Here is a 21,611-nt window from a genome sequence, read left to right as displayed (position 1 = left end):
GCCAACTTTCTTTCGGGCATCCAACTCATGTCTTAATACTGTAGATGGACATCCCTCAGGAGCCAGGCAAACTTCTGTTTGGTGCCGCGAACTTGCAGCATTTCTCTCATGCAGTTATTTTTGGAGTTTGTGTGCGTTTCAGCAGTTGCAGCCTTTTCTATGGATTTGTTTTTGATCTTACAGCATTTATGTGATTGCAGCACTTTTTAATTTGCACCATTTTCCCTTGGCATTTGTTTTACAGTGTATGTGTGTTTTTGGTTTTGGGTCATTTTGTGTTTCGACGTTTTGCCCCTGACGTTTTGGCCTTGTCAGCCACGGTATGGTACTAATGTCCTCATGTTAGTACACCCTTAGAGCCTCCTGAAAATTGATATGCCAGGCTAAAGGTTCTGAAACCTAAATGATGTTTAACATTGACCCTCTAATGCCCCCTGAGGCCAATAATAACATTTCAGGTCGACAACACTTGTTGACTATAGCTTGGCCCCACAGTATGAAAACAAATCGGTGCCCATGCTGACTCAATGACACCACCGTCTGGCCAATTGTGATAACGAAAGTATTCACAGTGCATCACTTTTTCCACATTTTTTATGTCACAGCCTAATTTCAAAATGGATTAAATTCATTTTTTCCTCAAAAATTCTACACACAGCACCCCATAGCGACAATGTGAATTTTTTTTTAATTGCTGCAAATTTATTAAAAATAAAAACCTAAAAAATCAAATGTATATAAGTATTCACAGCCTTTGCCATGAAGCTCAAAATTGAGCTCAAGTGCATTCTGTTTTCACTGATCATTCTTGAGATGTTTCAGCAGCTTAATTGGAGGGTCACCTGTGGTAAATTCAGTTGACTGGACATGATTTGGAAAGGCACACACCTGTCTATAATAGGTCCCAGGGTTGACAGTGCATGTCAAAGCACAAACCAAGCATGAAGACAAAGGAATTGTCTGTAGACCTCTGAGACAGGATTGTCTCGAGGCACAAGGCTGGGGACGGTAACAGAAAAAATTCTGCTGCTTTGAAGCTTCCAATGAGCGCAGTGGCCTCAATCATCTGTAAGTGGAAGAGATATTGAACCACCAGGACACTTCCTAGAGATGGCCGGCCATCTAAGCTGAGTGATCGGGGGAGAAGGGCCTTAGCAGGGGATGACCAATAACCTGATGGTCACTCTATCAGAGCTCCAGCGTTCCTCTGTGGAGAGAGGAGAAACTTCCAGTAGGACAACCATCTATGCAGCAATCCACCAATCAGGCTTGTATGGTAGAGTGGCCAGAAGGAAGCCACTCCTTAGTAAAATGCACATGCCAGCCTGCCTGGAGTTTGCCAAAAGGCACCTTAAGGACTCTCAGACCATGAGAAACTAAATTCTCTGGTCTGATTATAAAAAAATTTAACTTTTTGGAGTGAATGCCAAGCATTATGTTTGGAGAAAACCAGGCACTGCTCCTCACCAGGCCAATACCATCCCTACAGTGAACCATGGTGGTGGCAGCATCATGCTGTTGAGATGTTTTTCAGCAGCAGGAGCTGGAAGACTAGTTAGGATAGAGGGAAAGATGACTGCAGCAATGTACAGAGACTTCCTGGATGAAAACCTGCTCCAGAGCCCTCTTGACCTCAGATTGGGGCGACGGTTCATCTTTCAGCAGGACAATGTCCCAAGCCAAGATATCAAAGGAGTGGCTTCAGAACAACTCGGTGAATGTCCTTGAGTGGCCCAACCAGAGACCAGACCTGAATCCAATTGAACATCTCTGGAGAGATCTTAAAATGGCTGTGCACTGACACTTCCCATCCAACCTGATGGAGCTCGAGAGGTACTGCAAAAAGGAATGGGTGAAACCACCCAAAGATAGAAGTGCCAAGATTGTGGCATTTCAAAACGACTTGAGGCTGTAATTGCTGCCAAAGGTGCATCAACAAAGTATTGAGCAAAGACTGTGAATACTTATGTACATGTGATTTTTCAGTTTTTAAAAATATTTTTAATACATTTGCAACAATTTCAAAAAACATTTTTTCACATTGTTGTTACACTTTCCGGATGCACTGTATATTACTGAAATATGAGCAATTGGACGATGTTACAAGAGATTCAATGAATTAAAAATAAATTGGCTTTAAACGACTCTGTGCATCCTGTATGTTGGTAAACTTGCCACTTGTTGGCAGAATTTCGCTCAGATCAGAGCTTTATTTTTCAGATGATATCTAATTTGCTGGCAACAGATGCAGAGAGGCACATGAGTCGCTGTCATTTCTGCTTTAAACACAGGAGTGACTTGTTGCAAGCAAGCTCCGTCCCTGAGCTGTCAAATATTGTGCACGCCTTCAGCCAGTAACCAGACTAATCCATAACAAGTCGGAGGATCAACGTGCTTCAGGCTAATTCAAGTATTTTTTCATTTATATATAATTTTCCTTTTCGTACTCGGAAGTCTATTTTTTTAAATCAAGATCCTCTTGTCACATGGCATTGGAGAATTCAATAACAACAAAAAATGGCGACAATCACGTTGCTCGGTGTGCTCTTGCTGCGTCATTAAAAATATTCATGTAAACGGGGGGGCTCTGAACAGGCGGAATGCAGGTAAGTGAGCCAAATGATACTTTTATACAAATACGTCGTAGGTGCTTGTATAAATTACCCGTTGATATTAGGATCTTGTGTCTGTTTGGCTTTTTTTTTTACCCAGAAAGGGGTGTGTGTGCACAATGCTGGGCGTTAACGTTCGCCTGTACACTATTCCGTAACAATTTTGCACTTTTTTTGCTTTTGAAAACGCGTACTGATCCCCATTTAAACACGCATTTGTAGATATTATGTAACGTCATAAATAGTGACGTAGTTATTTTATTTACTTTCATTTGTTTACAAGTGCAACACGCTCCATGCTCGTCGTCACTGTCATTATAGCGCGATAGCATTTAGGTGTACGTTGCAACGCTCAACTCCTAACCTATGGAAGCTGGAAGCTTTACCTTTTATCAAGATATCAAAATACAGCTTGTTGGCGGGCACTGTGATGTGAACGTCACTGCGTTTTTTATAACAAACAAACTGAATAACTTTATGAAGACAGCAGATGTGCTGTGACAAGGTTATAGCCATGTTGTTTTGCCTTTTTACACACCACGCGCGAACATTGTCGAGCTGCGGGGTTAATGGAGTTGTTTACATGAAGTCCAGAGGGTGGGACCGAAGAGGAGGCGGAGCCGCCACGTCGGAGATCTACGTCACCACATAGGGGGCGGTGCCTGCGAGCAGACTCATAACAAGTCTGACGTCACTCGGCCTTTGCAACGGCTATGAATAATGAAACATAGTTTGTCTCAGTCACCATGGCCCAGCAGGAACGTGGATGTTGTTTTGATGAGATTGCCGGGCGTGGGAAAATAGAGAATTTGGAAATATTTGTAAACACAGAAGAAAGCATCTTCCTAGTCATTCCAGGAATATCAGCATGTTAACTTAATTCACGATTAGGAAAGTGACTTGCAGTGGGGTTGTTCTTTTCAAAATGTACATGTGTATTACAAAACATTTTATGGGTTCCTCAGAGTTATCAGGTTGTTGCAATATGTCTGTACTTCAAGGGCCACATACAATCAAAGAATGCAGTGGGTCATTTTGATATTTTAATATATATATATATATATATGCTCACAATCATCAGACTGTTTAATACACACATAAACAAAAGACCAACTTCGGGTGTAGGTGTTGCTTACAAATGCACATATGTTTAGAGTCTTGCATGTGTGTACATGCATCTACATGATGCCTACTGCATCTCTTTAACAATTGCACATTTTAACCCCGCACATTTACATTTATGCTCTGATTGCACAAGTATTGATATACATAATGTACATAAATGCTATGTTTATTTTTATTCTTTTTGTTTTTTATTTACATTTTTCTTTTCTACTAACATTTTTTTTTTCAATTGTGTCCGTACTATACTGTCTGTAAATGTGGCTGCTGTAGCAAAGTAATTTCCTGCAAAGGATCAATAAAATATATATCTATATTTTTTTGTTTTGTACATTTTTATTTTGTCAATACAAAAATTTGTGTTATTATTAGTATCAACATTTCAGCATTGTGCCTTTTTGCTCTATTTCCCCCATTTTCCTGCCTATTTTTTGTTTCATTTTGTGTTACTGGGCAATAAAAAATGTGCCCCTGGCTGCAAATGAGCCCCAGGCCGCACATTGGACACGCTGCTGTACATAATGATTTCATTACCTTTCTTCTTGTTCACTTGTTAATATGCCTTTCTGTAAAATAATCATTTTGTGATATCTTAATAATTTTGATGATTATTGCTTACACGCAATAAAAACATAAATCATAAATCATATCAGGATTCATAAATATGAACAATTGTCAAAGAAATCAATACTGTAAACTACAGGTTTGCACGCCAGTCAGCAAATTAACTGCAAAACTTCCCAAGCCTTTAATTGGTCTCTTAGTCTGAATTGAACTCCTGAAAGCAAATGACTTATGCATGGTATTCTAATTTATTGAAATGCACCTGTAATTTAAAGTTGTTCCACTTTATTTAGCAAAGCCCTCTGTAGACTCACTTCAAGGCCATTCAATGATCTCATTTAACACTTTATCCTTTAAGTGACTTGCATACTGTGTATAGGGGGAGTATAGTAACTCTCAATAATCACTGTCACGAGTTATAGTTACTGAGCTATTTGCAGAGCAAGTGTGAAATTTTTTGCACTTATGATTGCACTCATGCAGGCTTGAAAGGATCTTTACATACCACTCAATGCTTTCACATTTGGATGTGAAATGTAAAGTTAAGATTCCTTTATTATTAACTTTTGCAATGTCTGAAACTTGAAATAAAAATGTATGTGATGCTGTGTATATGAATGATATATTGTGTAGTTGTATGCCCCTCCCTCGTGCTGGCACACCTGAAAATTAACATCTTACAGATGATGGTTGGATGACGCTTGTCAACTACAAAAATTGACTGACAGGCTGCCCTGGTTCAGTTATCACAGTGCTGATGCTGTCCCCATCGAAGGTACAGTACTGTGATAACTGAAGGATGGCTGCCAACTTGACACAGCGGATGAAAGTGTGTTCATCTAGTGGTCCAACATGTGGAGAAATGTGAGTATGTTCACGAAAACTGCACTCATTTACAAGTTCAGTTGGTTTTGCTTTTACATAGATTTCCCTATGTGATTATGCCAGTATTTTGTTGCATAACAACATTATTAAGCTGTTTTATACAACTCACTCAGTACACATGTTGTGATGTCACTTTTAATAAATGTTTCCCTGTGTATGTAAAATTGGCATGATTATCGTATCAACTCTGACAATTTTAATATAAATTATACTTTAACCAAAGGACAAAATTACAGTTAATTAGTCATACATGATAGGATTACTAAGGAAGTCCCCTGAGACTCATGATGGGCAACCCAATTGTCTCACCCTAACCCCAGACTCAAGATAGCTACATAAAAAAAGTAAATATAATTATATTGTAGAATATAGTTGCTCAGTATGAAACATAATTTGCATTATGATAGTAGCTGTTTTCTTTATGTCAAACTCAATATATCTGGCCAATGTAAATTGCATTCTAATAGGGTTGAGATAGCCAAATATTAGGTAGCTTTCATTTTGATTCAGTCCTGTTATGACATCATAATAAACAAATAAAAACTCCTATTGCAAAAGTCAAATTACCTCTATGACTGTGCCAATCAAAACTTGATGCAGCTTTCATAGGATCTCATGATATTGTGTAAATGTTCATAATGCAGTGACTACATCCACAGTATATACGTAACTTTGTAGTTTTTTTTTTACATGTTTTTTCCATGCAACAACTACTTTTTGCTTTACTTGCAATTGAATGTACGGTATGTTAAATGTCCAATCCTATTAGAATTGAGAGCGGGTGTTGTGACGCCATTTTGAGTGATGCCCCAAAGAGCCAATCAGCATTCGTGCTGCTTACACCGTTCCTGCGTAGTTTTCGGGAAAGGGGACGTGACTTGTCAGGAAGTCTTAGCAGAGCCGAGTGTCTGTCTCTTCGAAACTTCAAAAATATCCCCTCAAGAAACCCAATACTGGGCAGCATTATTAGGCGTATTTTCCCTTTCCATTTGCAGGTGAGCGATTTGAAAAAACCGTTGTAAGAGAGCAGCTTCAACTTAGACGGGGCGTCAAATGTACTAAACGAAACGGAAGTAACCTGCCAGCTGTCTGTCAGCTTGCTAGGTGAGTAAAAGACGCAACGTTTTATTCGAGAAAAAAATGTGTCTCTGTGGTTTCTAACGAATACATACATGGGTTTCATTTTTCTTCGTCAATTGTTGTTTAGTGTAGTTATTTTGTTGCCTTACTCGCTGACAACCTGGCTAATAGAATAGGCTAACTAATGTCGACCAAGGGGAAATGCTAGCGGTTCATCTGCTTGTATGTGTTTATGTGTATTCAGCCCCATGACTAGACAGGAAGATGAGGCCCTGCTGTTGAGTGTGATCCCAACGCCATTAGATGAAGACTGTAGATCACCGTAAAAAATAGCAATATACATGACAAACTGTGACAGTACATGATGCGGCCCTGTTTAATAAATCCTCTATTACAATAGTTATACAATAGTGAAATTAAGTGCTTGAAATATGTTTAACAGTATGTGTTTAATAATATGTTCGTAAATCCCTACGATGAAAAATATAAATATTCTACGTTCACAAAGCTGCATCTTAAGTAAAGATATTTTTCTTTAGGCCCGAAGCAAAATATTTTAATACTCAGGCTGAGGGGTTTAAAAAAATGTTTTCACTTATTTTGTGCAAAGCATATTACATTGATTCATCTTTACTGAATTTCATTCCCAATATCATCTATTACATCTTATTTTTTTATTATAATATGTTACAACCAATCGCATAATTGATATGGAAAAAGTGAGTATATTTAAATAGCAATCATAAAATGATATTGGGATAATCTTGTAATTTGAGGTGAGCATTGACTCCCAACCCCATTGGGCTAGCTGGACAATGAGTTGCAGATGTGCTGAGTGTCAAATATATCAACAAATGCTGGATTTTTCAAGTTTCAGCAGTGGAGTGTAAAGTGATTGTCAATATGCAAAATGCAAGATTGTGAGTTGTGGTTGTCACAGGTGTAGTACAACCAAATGAGGCCTTCCCTGGATGTCACTTTTGGACCAAATGATTACCAAAATCATCTGTTGCCTATTGTTGACTGAAGTCGAACACAGTCAGACATCATCATAAAACCTTTATTAACTTTAGGCAGTATTTTAAGTAATATTTTAACTAGGGCTGCAACTAAGTATTATTTTCTTAGTCGATTAATCTGAAGCTTGTTGTGTCGATTAATCGCATAATCAGGTAGACCCGGGTTGTCCAAAGGTTTTCCACAGAGGGCCACATTCTGAAAAATGAAAGGATGCAAGGACCACTTTGATATTTTGTAAACCAACCCATGTAGATATGCCAAGAAGTTGTATACTGCATATTTAAATAATGCATCTCAGCTTTGTAATATTGGTGAAAAAGCGTATTATTAGTGTGGACTTTTGCTGTTTTTTTTTTTAATTTCCAAATATTTCACCTTTCGTCTTAAATTATCTTTGTAAATTTTCTTCTTGTAATATTCTGACTTTATTCTCATAATATTCTAACTTTTTCCTCAACCTAATTTTTCAAAAATTACAACTCTATTTTGTTTGTTTCGACATTGTTGTTACGACATATTTTTATTTAATACTTCAACTCTATGCTAGTAAAATGACGTTATTTTTCCTCATAATATTACGGTTTATTCTCATAAAATTGCAACTTTTTTCTTATTAGAATATTACTTTTTTCTCTGAATATTTTGACTTTATCCTCGTATAATTAAAACAGTTTTTTCCATTTCTGTAGTATTTCAACTTTCCTCTTGCAAATTGTCTTCTTGTAATATTATGACTTTATTCCCATATTATTTTCACCTTATTTCCCAACCTAATTTTCCAAAAATTACAACTTTATTTTGTTTTGTTTGTTTCTCATAATATTACGACGTTATTCTCATAAAATTACAACTTTTTGTCTTTGTTTTAAATATATTTTGACTTTATATTCATGTAAAATTACTGCAGATTTTTTCATTTTTGGTGTTTTTTAAATTTCTTTTTAAAGTTTTCTTGTTAAATTATTTTTGAGTGTGCCATGTGCCAGTAAAAAACACACTTTGGACACGCCTGTCTTAGACGGACCAAATCAATATCAACCAAATACAAACATTTAGTGGTTTGTTCCGCAGCATATCAGAAGAGGAAAAAATGTCAATCACTCTCAAAGTCAAAGGTGATCCGAGTAAATATCTAAGCGGAAATCAGAGGATATTTACATTTTTAAAACAAAAACGATTAATCGAATACTAAAGTTTTTGTTGATTAAATTGGATGATTCATTGATTGGGCCGCCCGGTGGACTAGTGGTTGGCATGTTGGCCACACAGTCAGGAGATCGGGAAGACCTGGGTTTGAATCTCCGTTGGGGATCTCTGTGTGGAGTTTGCATGTTCTCCCTGTGTGTGTGGGGGGGTTTTCTCCGGGTACTCCAGTTTCCCCCCACATTATTTGGCAACTTAATTGGCGACTCTGAATTGTCTATATTGTCCATGAGTGTGAATGGTTGTTTGGCTATATGTGCCCTGCGATTGGCTGGCCATCAGTCCAGGGTGTACCCCACCTCTCGCACAAAGTCAGCTGGGATAGTCTCCAGCATAACCCCGCAACCCTAATGTGTATAAGTGGCATAGAAAATAGATAGATGGATTCATCGATTAATTGTTGCAACTCTTAACACTGTCTAACTGTTAACATTCTTAACTGTCAGACACATGTAAGAGGAAGTTAACAGTTAACAACAATGTTTATCCAAAAAGGTAAAAACAGTAAAGCATAGACTGACCCTTTGAAGACACAGTGACAAATCGAAGCAAAGCTGATTTTGCAATGGTGATGGTAATGGTTTAATTTATTTGAACATGCATACAAGTTACATTAGAATACATCGCATATTACAATTCAGTAGGAAGAAGCAAAGCTTACCCCCTACCCCCCATCTATTTTACATCAGTTGAAATACTTTTGTTCACTTCCTGTATTCCAAATACACTCTCTTCTAGTTGAATATATCAGAAATTCATGAGATAATATAATAATGTGATAAATAGTAGAAAAAATAGTAGTCAAGCTTCAAATTTAGTCAAATTTCTTGTCACCGTAACTACTTGATTTGGCAATCCTAATTAATAATATGAAATAGATATAACAAAACATAGTTTGATAATAGGTGAGTAATGACAAGAAACTCATAAAAAAAGAGGATAATGGGTGAGTACTAGCAATGTACTCAATGTACTCACAAAAGAATAAAGAGTAATAAGTGACAAGTGCAATGCATAGCACATTCTTCTTTTATTAGTGACCTTGACTAATTGTCACTTATAATTATTGTCACATTATATTGAGCAGCCGGGATACAAATGTGTTTACAACGTTTCTACTTCGTAATAAGTTGAATTTCTTTCTTTCTCTATATGTGCGATTTTGGTCAAATTCTAAATTATACAGGCGTATTCAAATGTAGAGGTCCAATTGTTCACTAATTTGTGTGTCAAAACCTGTTGCGGAAGTTTATATGGATTTTAAGGGAAATGTTTGGAGGATAAAGCCATTGTAATTTCATTTGTCTTGTCATTCCCGGATGTAGTGTCTGTATGCCATCTCTGTGGTGATGGAGTGGAGCAGGCTTCTCTGTGGGAAAATGAGGAGATCCAACAGAAGGGCTCAACTCAGCCCTTCTCCTTCGTCCTCTTGGGGCTTGGAGATCCACTTCTACTTACAAGATGTGCATCAGCTGGAGTTCTTCAAAGGTTGCTACACTGCAGAGGAGCTTTGTGTGGAGGCTGCCAAGAAATGCTGTGAGTGATGATTGTTTAGCTGGCAAGCAGACCATGTTCGTTGGTTGGCTAAGCCACTGCTTATAGACAGTTCTCAAAAATACTTTCGTTGCGGTAAATGTAGTACATGGCAAGCAGGTGACCTCCCAAGCATTTATTTCCAAGTTTAGAACTTCTATGACACATTCTCTTAACCTGCAGATATATTTACAAGGATCTTCTATTCTATGTGTATTTTAAAACGGTTAGTTTAGTTGAAATGGAAATTCCATGGTTGTAATTGTTGCATTATTGAGGTATAGTGATGATAAAACGAATCTCTTCTTTCTTGATTGATAATTTAATGCTGGATATTGGGAGAAAAAAGGCACAAAGGAGTTGCACTAATACTGACTGTAATTGCATCCTGTAAGTTAATTATAATATGTTTGCAAAATGTGCATGCAATTTCTGCTACACAGATAGTATTGACAAAGTACAGGAACTTTGGAAGTCACCCCCAAAAAAGTTCAGTTTTGTGTCCACTGCCATCACACTCGTTAATTAACCCTTTTAGGCGCCAGAGTTTTAAAGAAGATTTTTGTTTTGACATTACTATTTCAATAGGTTGTAGCGTTAAAATGCGTGAAGCGATAAAGGCATACTGTGAATGAGAAAAATCATCAGTATGACCCAAAGTTTGTAACGAGAATAAATTCACTCATCTAATTTGTATGTTATGACGTCACCAGGCTCAGAATTTGTAAGATCCCTATGTCCACGATACCCAACAAGTTCATCAAAATGTCTGATCCACGTGTGATACTCTTCCTCATTTCTTAAGCAAACCCAGCCATCATCATTGTCATTTACAGCGGGATCGGAAACACCAACGCGGCCACCACCGCTATTTGCAGTCCATTTTCTGCCACGGAGTCTACCACGTCTGCTGCTACTTCCATGTCTTTTAACATTCCCACTACCCCCCTCACCATTAGCGGTGTTTTGACCACCCACCACGTCCCCTCCTTCCACCCCGAACACGGTGAAGCAAAGCGTCGGCTTAAGTATGTGCTGCTTGTGGACTGTTATGGCGAACGGACTTGCTGCTGCCACGCACACGGGGGTTCAAAGTCTATAAACGATTTCAGAGAAACACGCCCACAAATGTTGCTCAGATTTCAGTTACAGATGTCTGCCATCGCCTGGTGTAAAGTATTATATAGATAATAGATACTTTATTCATCTCCAAGAGATCTTCAACATCACTACATCATACACCATATTTGCAGAAATGGCTTGTAAAATTACATGGCTCCTGACATAATGACATAATGTTTTAAAAAAATGAATGAAATAAATGGGATTTGTATACTGAAAATGCTTTCTTTCCTTGTCATCAGCAATTTCTCCTTTGTGCCATAACCTATTTGCCCTCTACAATGAGACGACCGGCACGTGGTTCCCCCCTAACTACGAGTTCAAGATCACAGATGAGACCAGCATTAAGTTACACTATCGTATGAGGTAAGTTAGCCTTCTCTTCATTGAAACACTGGAGTTTATTACTTTCAATAAAGTTTGTGGTGTGTAATAAAGTAATTCCTCTTCAACTCCATATATATGTAAAAACGACTTTTTTCCATTACAGTACAGTGGAACAATTCGTTCGGGGATGCTGGTGGTTCTGATTTTATTTACATATGGGGTAAAAAAATCCCATAGGAAATAGTGCAACTATATTAATCTGTTCCAGGGTGAAACTGTCACCTTTATAAAAGCTTTATTAATTGCACAGGAAATGTTTTGTTGCCTTTACAAAATACTTTTTTAACAGTCAAACAAACCAAATTAACTACTGACAATTTTAACATATAGCAACACGTAGACATACAAACATGCGGCCTTAACTTTAAAATGAATGACCACGGCATAATGTTGCACACATCTAGTTTTTCCAATGTATATGTAATGTCATGCATTGTCATCGTTCAAAAAGGTTTTGTGCCACTTTAGAGGCTTGTTTTTTCTTAAAATATTGGAACTTGTTCTAGATATTTGTCCCCAGAGCCAGCAGCCTTTCTATACAGACTGAGACTCCTTTCACAAACACATGCGCAACTTGCATGCAGTTTTTTTTTAACTGCACCTAAACACTGGCAAGAACAAATGGCAATATCTAGTGACTGCAATACAACGTCACAGAGCTCAGGAGGTTGAGGTGCTAACCCAACCCAACCCAACGCAACAGGGCAATGCAACTAAAAAGTCACAACCCGGTGTACACAAAGAAACAGACGGTAACTGTAATCTTGTGTAGTTATTCCTTCCACCTGACAAGACACAGCTAGCTTAGGAATGTTATAGAAGGGCTGAAACCACCCTAAAATAAATCTAATGAATCATACAGAAGGTTTTCATCATGCAGTAATTGGCAGGAATTTTGTTAATCTTACCATATCAAGATGGACCTAAGTCTAAAGAGAAAGTGGATAAAAAAAACTAGAGGGAGAAGATATGAACTTAAAGTGATAACATTTAAAGGTACAATTTGTAAATGTTTTTAACCGTCAAGCAACATTTTATCTCAGTATTTACCAATGTTTGTATTGTGTTATAAATACTACTTGCTAAATTGTTTTGCCCGTTTATTTCTGAGGTTTTATTTCCGGAACTGGCATGGCACCACTGAAGGTGAGTCTCCAGTTTGGAGACACTGCATCAGTAAACTAAAAGGGGGCTTTAAGCAGCAAAAAACACCTGAAGGGACGCCACTTCTGGATGCTGCATCTCTTAACTACCTGTTTTACCAGGTATGTAAAGGACAGATATTACTGACTTTTTAATTGCTTGTATCCACATATGTTTCTCTCTGCCTGCCTTACGTTTACTTCTCACTCTCATTTATTTATTCAAGGCTCCAGAATAAAAAGGGATATTGTTCAGTATAGTGGCGTTATTAACGTCGTGTTTTGTACAGTATGCACATTAATCGGGCGGGTCGGCACAGTATATGCTCACGGATTGTGGTGGGGTATTCTGGACCAAAAAGTCCTGGGCCAAATTTTTGTCCCAGCCCACCCCCGACGTAGCAATGTGGCAAATTTACATAGCCTGTGCCTTGTAAGCTTTGTGAGTGAAGCTTTTCTTGTCTTGCAGTCAACCACACGGAACCACTATTGTGTACAGACGTGTCATTGAGACACCTTGGAACTGTTTTAATGTGTGAAAAAATTGCTTCTCTCGTCTAAATGTATGTGCATGTATCAAATTTGGCTTGCTTACGAGAGAAAATAAAGTCAGATACAAATTATAACACACCTAAAGTGTTGATGCTGTTTGGTACGGAAAACAGCAATTAAAGTAAAACTAAAGTGCACAAATGATAAATCAGGAGACTGATGAATAAAAAGGCTTCATTATGCTAAAGTGTCAGTGCCACTACAGCAACCCTTCTGATGATCTTGTTGTAACTCTTTGGCGGGGGCTGAGTCTGTGACTTACAATTATCTGCCAAAACGGAGTGACCAACCACAACTCTCATTGACTAGCTATTTGGCTACCTGAACAATGTCGACTGAAGCGACATTCAAATCGATGTGGAACATCAGTTACTTTTATTGTACATGTTGCTCCATTGTTTCTTTTGTTTTGGCACATTTAAAAATGGCACTTTTGCGGGAGGGAAAAACAGGAAAGGCTACATACCGGAAATGATGAAGTTATAAAGATTTTTAAAAATTGACCAATTACAGCTCCTTGGTCTGTGAGGGTAGAATGTTATTGATGTTCACGTCCGCGGGAGGCTTTGAATGAGGAGGAGCGAGCCAGCATGGCTTATGTGGGTGCTGACGTAGCAAAACGAAGCATTTAGATACACACCTTGTTTTAATTAAGGGCGTCTTCCTCTCCTTAACTTGACTCATTTGACTTTTTTTTGTTTGTTTCTTGTCAGGGACAGCATGATTTTCAGACAGGTATGGTACCCTTGCGAGCATGCCAGTCTGAGGCAGAACAGCATGAGACAGAAAACGAGTGTTTGGGAATGGCTGTGCTAGCCATCACCCACCATGCAATGAGCATGGATATGCCCCTGCCCATGGCTTCACAAGAAACCAAGTAAGACATCCATGCACAACAAAGAAAGTTCTTGAATACCTGACTTGGGCTTTGATTTTCTATATACAGTGCAATGTCTGAGGTTGAACTGTTCATATTTCGAAACAAAACTTCCCATAAGAAATAAACTAGTCAAACCTTTTCCTTTTCTAAACTGTACAGACAAGTGACAGGAATAGCATATACAGTAACGAGGCTTGTTGAATGCTCCTCAAACACATATTAGATACTGGGAAATATAACTAATAAATAATTTTCTGTCTGTTTCATCCCATCAGCTACAAAAGTTTCATCCCAGAAGCGCTGAACTGTAATATAAAGCAGCGCAACATATTGACCCGCATCCGCATCAATAATGTCTTCAAGAAATTCCTCAATGAATTCAACAACCGAACAGTCAAGGGCAGCAACATCACACTGTACGATCTAAAGATTAAGTATCTGGCAACTTTGGAGGGGCTGACCAGTGGCCTGGGTAGTGAGCTAGTGGAGCCCATTTCCCTCCATGTCACAAGGGAAGTGGATGTCGTCAATGGAAGTAACTTTGGTAAGACTTTTGATTTGTAGTTCTTGGAAATTGTGGTGCAATAGAAGGATACTCCGTCTTAGTGTCTTTTTGTTTGGCATGTAGTTTTACAATAATCGTGGTCGAAAGGTATTTGGATTTTTTAAATTAGTTTCAAGTGTGTTACAGATACAGTAGTAATACAACTAAAATGTATTTTTATTGCTACGCAAGAAGAGGAATACATTAATTATAGTTTCTTATATATTTGTACTAAGAGGAACAGGTAGTACAGTTTAACTAATCTTAAATTGGCTCTGTTTGGTGGTATTGTATTTTTTTATTAATTCATTTAAATTTAATTGGGATTTTCAGTGGGACATACAATGAGAAAGTCGCTTGTGTTCTCTGATGTTGTTCATAGCGTACTACAACCAGATGCAAGGACAGACCCCAAGTCAGAGCATGGCTACATGGTGTGACATACAAGTCCGAGTGACTGGCACAACAGGCATTTCCTGGAGGAAGAAGTCATTCACAGTAAGTGAAAGTGTTATCTTTCCTGTAGTCTTTAGTACATTTAGTCCCAGAGTAGGGTTGGGCGATATGACCTCAAATCAATACCACGATAAATTGGGCAGTTTTACCTTGATAACGATAAATGCACGATAAATCCCGGACCACTATATATCTTTGCCATCTGAAAATAATTGTACGAAATGCAAATTAACTGCTTTTCCTTGATTTATTTAACTGGCACACATTACTGGATGGATGGATGGACATTACTTTCAGTGAAATATAATACACGTAATGGGACGCACCTATTCCGCCCATAAAGCCTTCTGAAAAAAAACCTCCAAAAATCACGGACAGTGCTCCATTTACATAATGTGCTTTGGGTGGTTACAACAGTTTTCATACTCACTTTGCATTTTGTGTTCTTTTGCTCAACATCATCTTTGTGGAACCCAAAATAATTCTCCATGGGACTGCGGTCCACAAATATGAATGTACTGTACACACATGTACTAAGCTACACATATAGCCACATATTGTGGCTGACATCACATCCCATGCAATTACATTACTAATGGCCACTTATCACACTGCACAAGAGAAACGGTGTTGATATCAACCCAACCTACCACAGCCATGTCAAGTAATATTTTCCAATAATAATAATACCATTTATAAATATATCTCGTTTTTCTAAGAATTCTATTCAATTCCAGACATTCCATTGTCATCTTATTTACCTATATGTGTGTGCCATGTTGGCTTTAGAAACTGGGTAGATAACCATCATTAAAATGATCATTTACACAATGAAAAGAGAATTTCCTATGTTCTTGTAGCCATTTGACTATCTATTAGTGACATCAAATAAAGCATGGAATACTTAAAAACTGCTACCAACAGTAAACTAATCATGGTTTCCTATACAGAGGCTTTTATAATGTTTTTATTTTCTTGTTCTTTATTTGTGAATTGTCAATTTTGCATACTTGGCCGTGATGTACACGTTTTTGTTTTTTTGAAGGCTTTAAAAATCCATATATTTAAAGTCAAATATTTGTGTTATTAGTTTTTGGTATAATTTGGAGCGGCGTTGCGATGCATACAAACGAGGAAAAAAAAGTGTTTTTAGCGCATGAGTGTGACAGCTCTCTAGTACATCACAGAGAGCAGTCATCTTTCTAGCAGCACGCCAGTATCCAACTGATAACATAGCTAGTTAGCTACGTCAGCGAGTTCAGCTTGTACGGCTGAGATGTCATTGCGCGTCAACGTAAGTTGCCGATGTGAACAAAGAAAAGTTGTAGGAGACTTGTAGATTTATATACAGATGCGTCAAAATGTTACTCTACTTTGATTCATTTTGTATGGACATATTTCAGGAGCAAAATGCAAATAAAAGGGTTGAAAAAGGCGCATACGCGAGTGAAATGCTGGCACTGTAGAGCCGCTTCTTCATTTGAACCATCAGCCGTCCCCTCATTGTCTGTTTCCCTTCTTGTTCAGGCTGGATGGGTGGAGTCATGTAACTACACACTCTGCACCTCATCTTAAAGGGGTATGAACATAGCATACCAGCACACAGTCAAAATAGACAAAAAAACCCCTTTTATTTTCTTTTTTATTAAAACACCGAATTCACCGACATGGACAAAAGATGTCGGTTATCGTGGTAAATTTCAGTAACGGTAAATTTTTGGTTTATCGCCCAGGCCTATCCCAGTGAAATGTATAGCAAAAACAGACAGCGTGGCAGTGTGTATTTGTGTTACATTGTTGCTGTAACAAACAGGGATTCAATTGAGATGTGTATTATACGACATACCTTTTCAACTGCTTGTCTTTTCACTTGAGAGTATTTGCCTGGCTGGCATACCTAAAATACCTACAACATAACCCGTGTCTCTTTGAAATAGATGCCAGTGATTTCCAAAGACAAGCGCAAGTCAAGGGATGGAAAACCGTTCAAAAAAGAGGCTGATGAAGGCTGGGAGAGGTTCTGTGACTTTCATGAGATCATGCACACTGCCATCAAAGAGGCAATAGTCACAATTCACAGACAGGATCACAAGAAAATGGTGAGATGAACGACTAATCAGAACATTGTCTAGTGTGGGACCAGCCTAAAGCCTGCACGTTTGCTCACATCTATGGTCATGCATATTCAGTATTACGTACTTTTCCTGACACAGAGAGCAGCTTCTTGTTTTTGTAGCATTAAACCAACAGCAGAACTGTTTGGACTTCCTTTGCCTCCCTGACCTTGAATAAACAGGAATAATAGTGATGTTGAATCACCTCTGTGTCTTCAGGAGTTGCAGATGAATTCTCGGACTGAGGCTCTTTCCTTTGCCGCCCTTGTGGATGGATACTTCAGGCTGACAGTGGATGCTCACCACTACCTGTGCAAGGAAGTGGCTCCTTCTTCAGTGGTGCACAACATCAACTATGGCTGCCACGGTCCTATCTGGTTCGTACTTCCAGATTTGTTTTTGTGACCAGGTTTAGCTGTTTTTTAAAATTAACTTAATTCAACCGTGTAGTCTTAAAATTGGCATATATTATATACATTAAATTAAAAAAAATATGGCCATATGAGATTAGTTGTGCGGGAGCTGCTAAATGATTCTTGCTCCACTGCACAACTGATGAGACTTTAAATCTATCCTGATTTAAAATTGAGTCATCAAACTTTGTAACTGGCTTTATTTTAAAATGTGTGCAGTGATACAGTATCTTTAAGTTTATCATGCCACTGCTGCACTATTTTAGGCACCAGGATTATGAGTAAAACTGATGTTATTTTGTCACAGACACTTACTATATATTCTATTAAACATATTCAGATCACACCTTATACCATCATTTTGTCTAATTTTTAATTGAATTGACTGCGTTGGTTCCCCTCCTAAGTACGGAGTATGCCATGCAAAAACTGCGTCAGGAGGGTAATGAGGAAGGCATGTACATTCTACGCTGGAGCTGCACTGAATACCAATACATCATCATCACTGTGGTATGCAATGAGGTAGAGTTGTTTATTACATGTTTACGCTCACCATCTTCATAAGTTTACAGGCCTTACTTCCAAAGCTTGTTGACTAACTAACCCTTTTTCTCTAGATTGACCTTAGGGAATCCCGTCCTGTGCGACAGTATAAAAACTTCCAGATTGAAGTGACTCCAGATGAGTTTCGACTGTACGGCACAGAAATTGTCAGACCCACTCTCAGGGAGCTCTTGGAGTACCTGAAGGGCCAGAGCCTTCGCTCTGATAATCTCCAGTTCCATCTGCTCCGCTGCTGCCCGCCTCAACCTCGAGGTAAGTCATTGGAAGTGTAAGTAGTAGTAGTAGTGTAAGTGAAAGTAGTTGTTTGCTCATGCTGCAACATGCGAGTAGAAATTATGTACACTGGGGGAAATAATGATTTGATCCCCTGCTGATTTTGTAAGTTTAACCACTTGCAAAGACATGAGCACTCTATATTCTTTTGATTTAATTTTTTAGTTTAGAAATTACTAACACTGTAATGTGATGCTTTGGGGAAGTAGCACAGCACTATTAACATAACCTTTTAGTCACTGGCGTGTCAGAATGTCATAGAACACTGGATACCATTGTAAACTCTGCATTACAATAACGTTGACTCAGGTAGTGCTTAACAAGTTACATTAAGGAACAGGAAAAGAAGTGGGAAGAAGCAAAGTTAATTCTACCTCTTCTTCAAATCTTAGCAACGACTAATAATTTGTTCTCATCATGTGTCGAACATGTTGCGACGTACAATAATTCATATGTTTAAATTTTTTCTTAAAAAATGTAATTAGCTTCCTTTATTTAAATGTTACCATTTTAGGGTAGAGAGTGAAACGAATAGGCAGTATGTAGTAATACATATATGGCTTATTCAGTGATTAAAAAAAAGGAATATAAATACAATATAAATAAAGTACAATAAACAAAGAGGGCATCTCTGTGTGGAGTGTGGAGTTACCCGTGCGTGCGTGAGTTTTCTCCGGGTAGTCCGGCTTCCTCCCACATTCCACAAACATGCATGTTAGGTTAATTTGAGAAATTGTCCATAGGTATGCATGTGAGTGAATGTTTGTTTGTCTGTATGTACCCTGCGATAGGCTGGCGACCAGTCCAGGGTGTACCCCACCTCTAGCCCAAAGCCAGCTGGAATAGGCTCCAGCATATCCCCGCTACCCTAGTGAGGACAAGCAGCGTAGAAGATAGATGGAATACGTTTTAGATTAAAGATAATTGAATTAAAGATAAATGAATAAATAATAAGTAAATAACCGACATAAACATTGTATAATGAAGAAATTGAATGAAAGTGCAGGATATGAATTAAAGGGATATTTTTGATTTTTTTACATGACGTTGTATGACATCCCCATCAGCAGTGTAGTACATCAACAGTGACTTTTACCTGCACTTCGTCCCGTTAGGTGAGTTCTAGTCAGTTTTTGGTGTTAAAGAAAGTAGCTCTGGCTAGTTGGTGGGGTCGCTAAAGTAAACAATATGTGTTCAAATAGTTCCAATCCAATCCAATCTACTTTATTTATATAACACATTTTATAAATGCTGTTTTCAAAGTGCTGCACAAACTTGTAAAACCATAAATAATAAGAAGTAAAAGTACAAATTGCTACAGTAAAATCGAATAAATAAAAACAAAGACGTTTAAAACATCAAAATATTTAAAATCAGAAGTAAAACAAGAAAAGCAATATTTTCAAAAAGTACATAAAAAAATAAAATAAAAACTAGGATAAATAAAACCAATTAAAACTAAAAAGAAAAGAATAAAAGACAAAGGGGATCACACAACTCGAGTTAAAAGCCAGACAATGAAAGTGTGTTTTAAGTCGAGACTTAACACATTCAATTGTGTGGGCCGTTTTTACATGAGGGGGGAGACTGTTCCACAACTTGGGGCTGACTACAGAAAAGGCCCCATCTTCCCTGGTCTTACGTACGTCTCGTCTTAGGCACCACTAGTTGGAGCTGGCCTTCAGACCTTAATATGCGCGCTGGAGTGTAAATTGGATGAGGGCCGTAATGTATTGAGGGGCCAGCCAATAAAACGCCTTAAAAACAAACAATAAAATCTTAAAATCAATTCTAAAACGAACAGGCAACCATGCAGGGAGGCGAGAATTGGGGTGATGTGCTCCCTCTTTTTGGTTCCTGTTAAAAGCCGTCCCGCAGAGTTCTGGAGTAACTGTAAGCGAGAGAGAGCATTGTGGCTTATTCCAGAGTAAAAAGTGTACTGTATTACAGTAGTCCAGGCGTGATGAAATAAAAGCATCTCCCTGACAGGTAAGACCTACACAACTCAAAGGCAGTCCCCCTGACACCGACACAGTTTTCCAAGCGAGATAAAAGAATAGTATGGTCCACTGCGTTATACATATGCGTTAGGCATATTGTTTTGAGAAGCAAAACGGTTTACTATTCTGACCCCACCAACTAGCTGGAAGTACTTTCTTAAACAGCAAAAACTGACCAGAACTCGGCTTACGGGACAAAGTGGGGGAAAAGTCACCTTTGATGCACTACACTGCTGATGTCATACAACTTCATGTCATAAAATTCAAACTATCCCTGTAAAGTATACCAAGCAACAAGTGTGTGGCAGGAGTGACAGGAGACCAGCTAAGGGAAACAGAAGAACTGGTATGAAGTCAGGACTCTGATGAGAGGTTGATAAGTATCTTGGATCATGACACTCAGTCCTCGACATCTCAAATGAAAGAGTGCAATTGTCTTCCACCGGTCCAGAAGCTGAAATGAGAACCGATTTAGGCCATTTGAACAGGACCGGGGTGTACAGATAGAGGTACTGTCGTAATTACAGATGCTTGATATTGGCTTTTGGCTCTGATATACCGATATTGTCCAGCACTTCTTTATTGATACTGCTATTAATCAATACCACTAGCAATAGCTTATAATAGTGCTGAGTGAAGTAAATATATTGTTTGATTTTGTTGAAATTGGCATACCAGCAATTTTGCTGGTTTATATTTGTGTAGTGTCAAGTTTCCAATTCCAATTCTTGTTGAGCAATCCTTTATGTAGAAGTGTTGCTGTTGTTGTTGAATGTTCATGCCATTATTCACATCACACAGGCTTACTTTTACATCAGTGTTGCAAAATTCAGGGTGGTTGTACAAATTGTGCTATAAACAGTCCAACCACTAGTGCACAGGCATGTCGCATTTTCACATGCACACATCGGTATCAGAGAGGAAGAGAGTTGCAGATGTGGGTTTCCGGAGCCAAACTAAAACTCTTTTGTTTACTTCACAGAAAGAGACTGTACATTTTTAATGTAATTTGATTTCCCTAAGTGCTGCAGGTTTTTCTGTTTTGAGTTACAGTGGAAAGATTGGACATCCATGACTTAATCTATTTTATCATTTGCATTTGGCTTATTAATTTATTGTTTAAGCCCATTATTGTAAGAAACAAG

At 38.2% G+C, this 21,611-nt stretch overlaps 1 protein-coding gene across 5 annotated transcripts in view; it reads left to right on the top strand.

The window, feature by feature from the left end:
- Nucleotides 1-2,304: 2,304 nt before the first annotated feature.
- jak1 (Janus kinase 1) overlaps nt 2,305-21,611 on the top strand; it is a 33,125-nt gene continuing 13,818 nt past the window's right edge. Inside the window, exons 1-12 of one of the 5 annotated variants that reach the window (XM_054790532.1) lie at nt 2,306-2,606; nt 6,179-6,287; nt 9,812-10,022; nt 11,384-11,507; nt 12,640-12,793; nt 13,936-14,099; nt 14,378-14,646; nt 15,029-15,144; nt 17,040-17,201; nt 17,436-17,593; nt 18,037-18,151; nt 18,247-18,445. In XM_054790532.1, coding sequence (XP_054646507.1) covers nt 9,836-10,022; nt 11,384-11,507; nt 12,640-12,793; nt 13,936-14,099; nt 14,378-14,646; nt 15,029-15,144; nt 17,040-17,201; nt 17,436-17,593; nt 18,037-18,151; nt 18,247-18,445 — 1,648 coding nt within the window. In that variant the 5' untranslated portion in view covers nt 2,306-2,606; nt 6,179-6,287; nt 9,812-9,835. The other 4 variants (XM_054790531.1, XM_054790529.1, XM_054790528.1 and 1 more) reach the window with 4 other exon arrangements.

This window comes from Dunckerocampus dactyliophorus, chromosome 10 (assembly GCF_027744805.1).
Source record: "Dunckerocampus dactyliophorus isolate RoL2022-P2 chromosome 10, RoL_Ddac_1.1, whole genome shotgun sequence".
NCBI classification, from domain to species: Eukaryota; Metazoa; Chordata; class Actinopteri; order Syngnathiformes; family Syngnathidae; genus Dunckerocampus; species Dunckerocampus dactyliophorus.
This window is presented reverse-complemented; position numbering and strand designations above follow the sequence as displayed.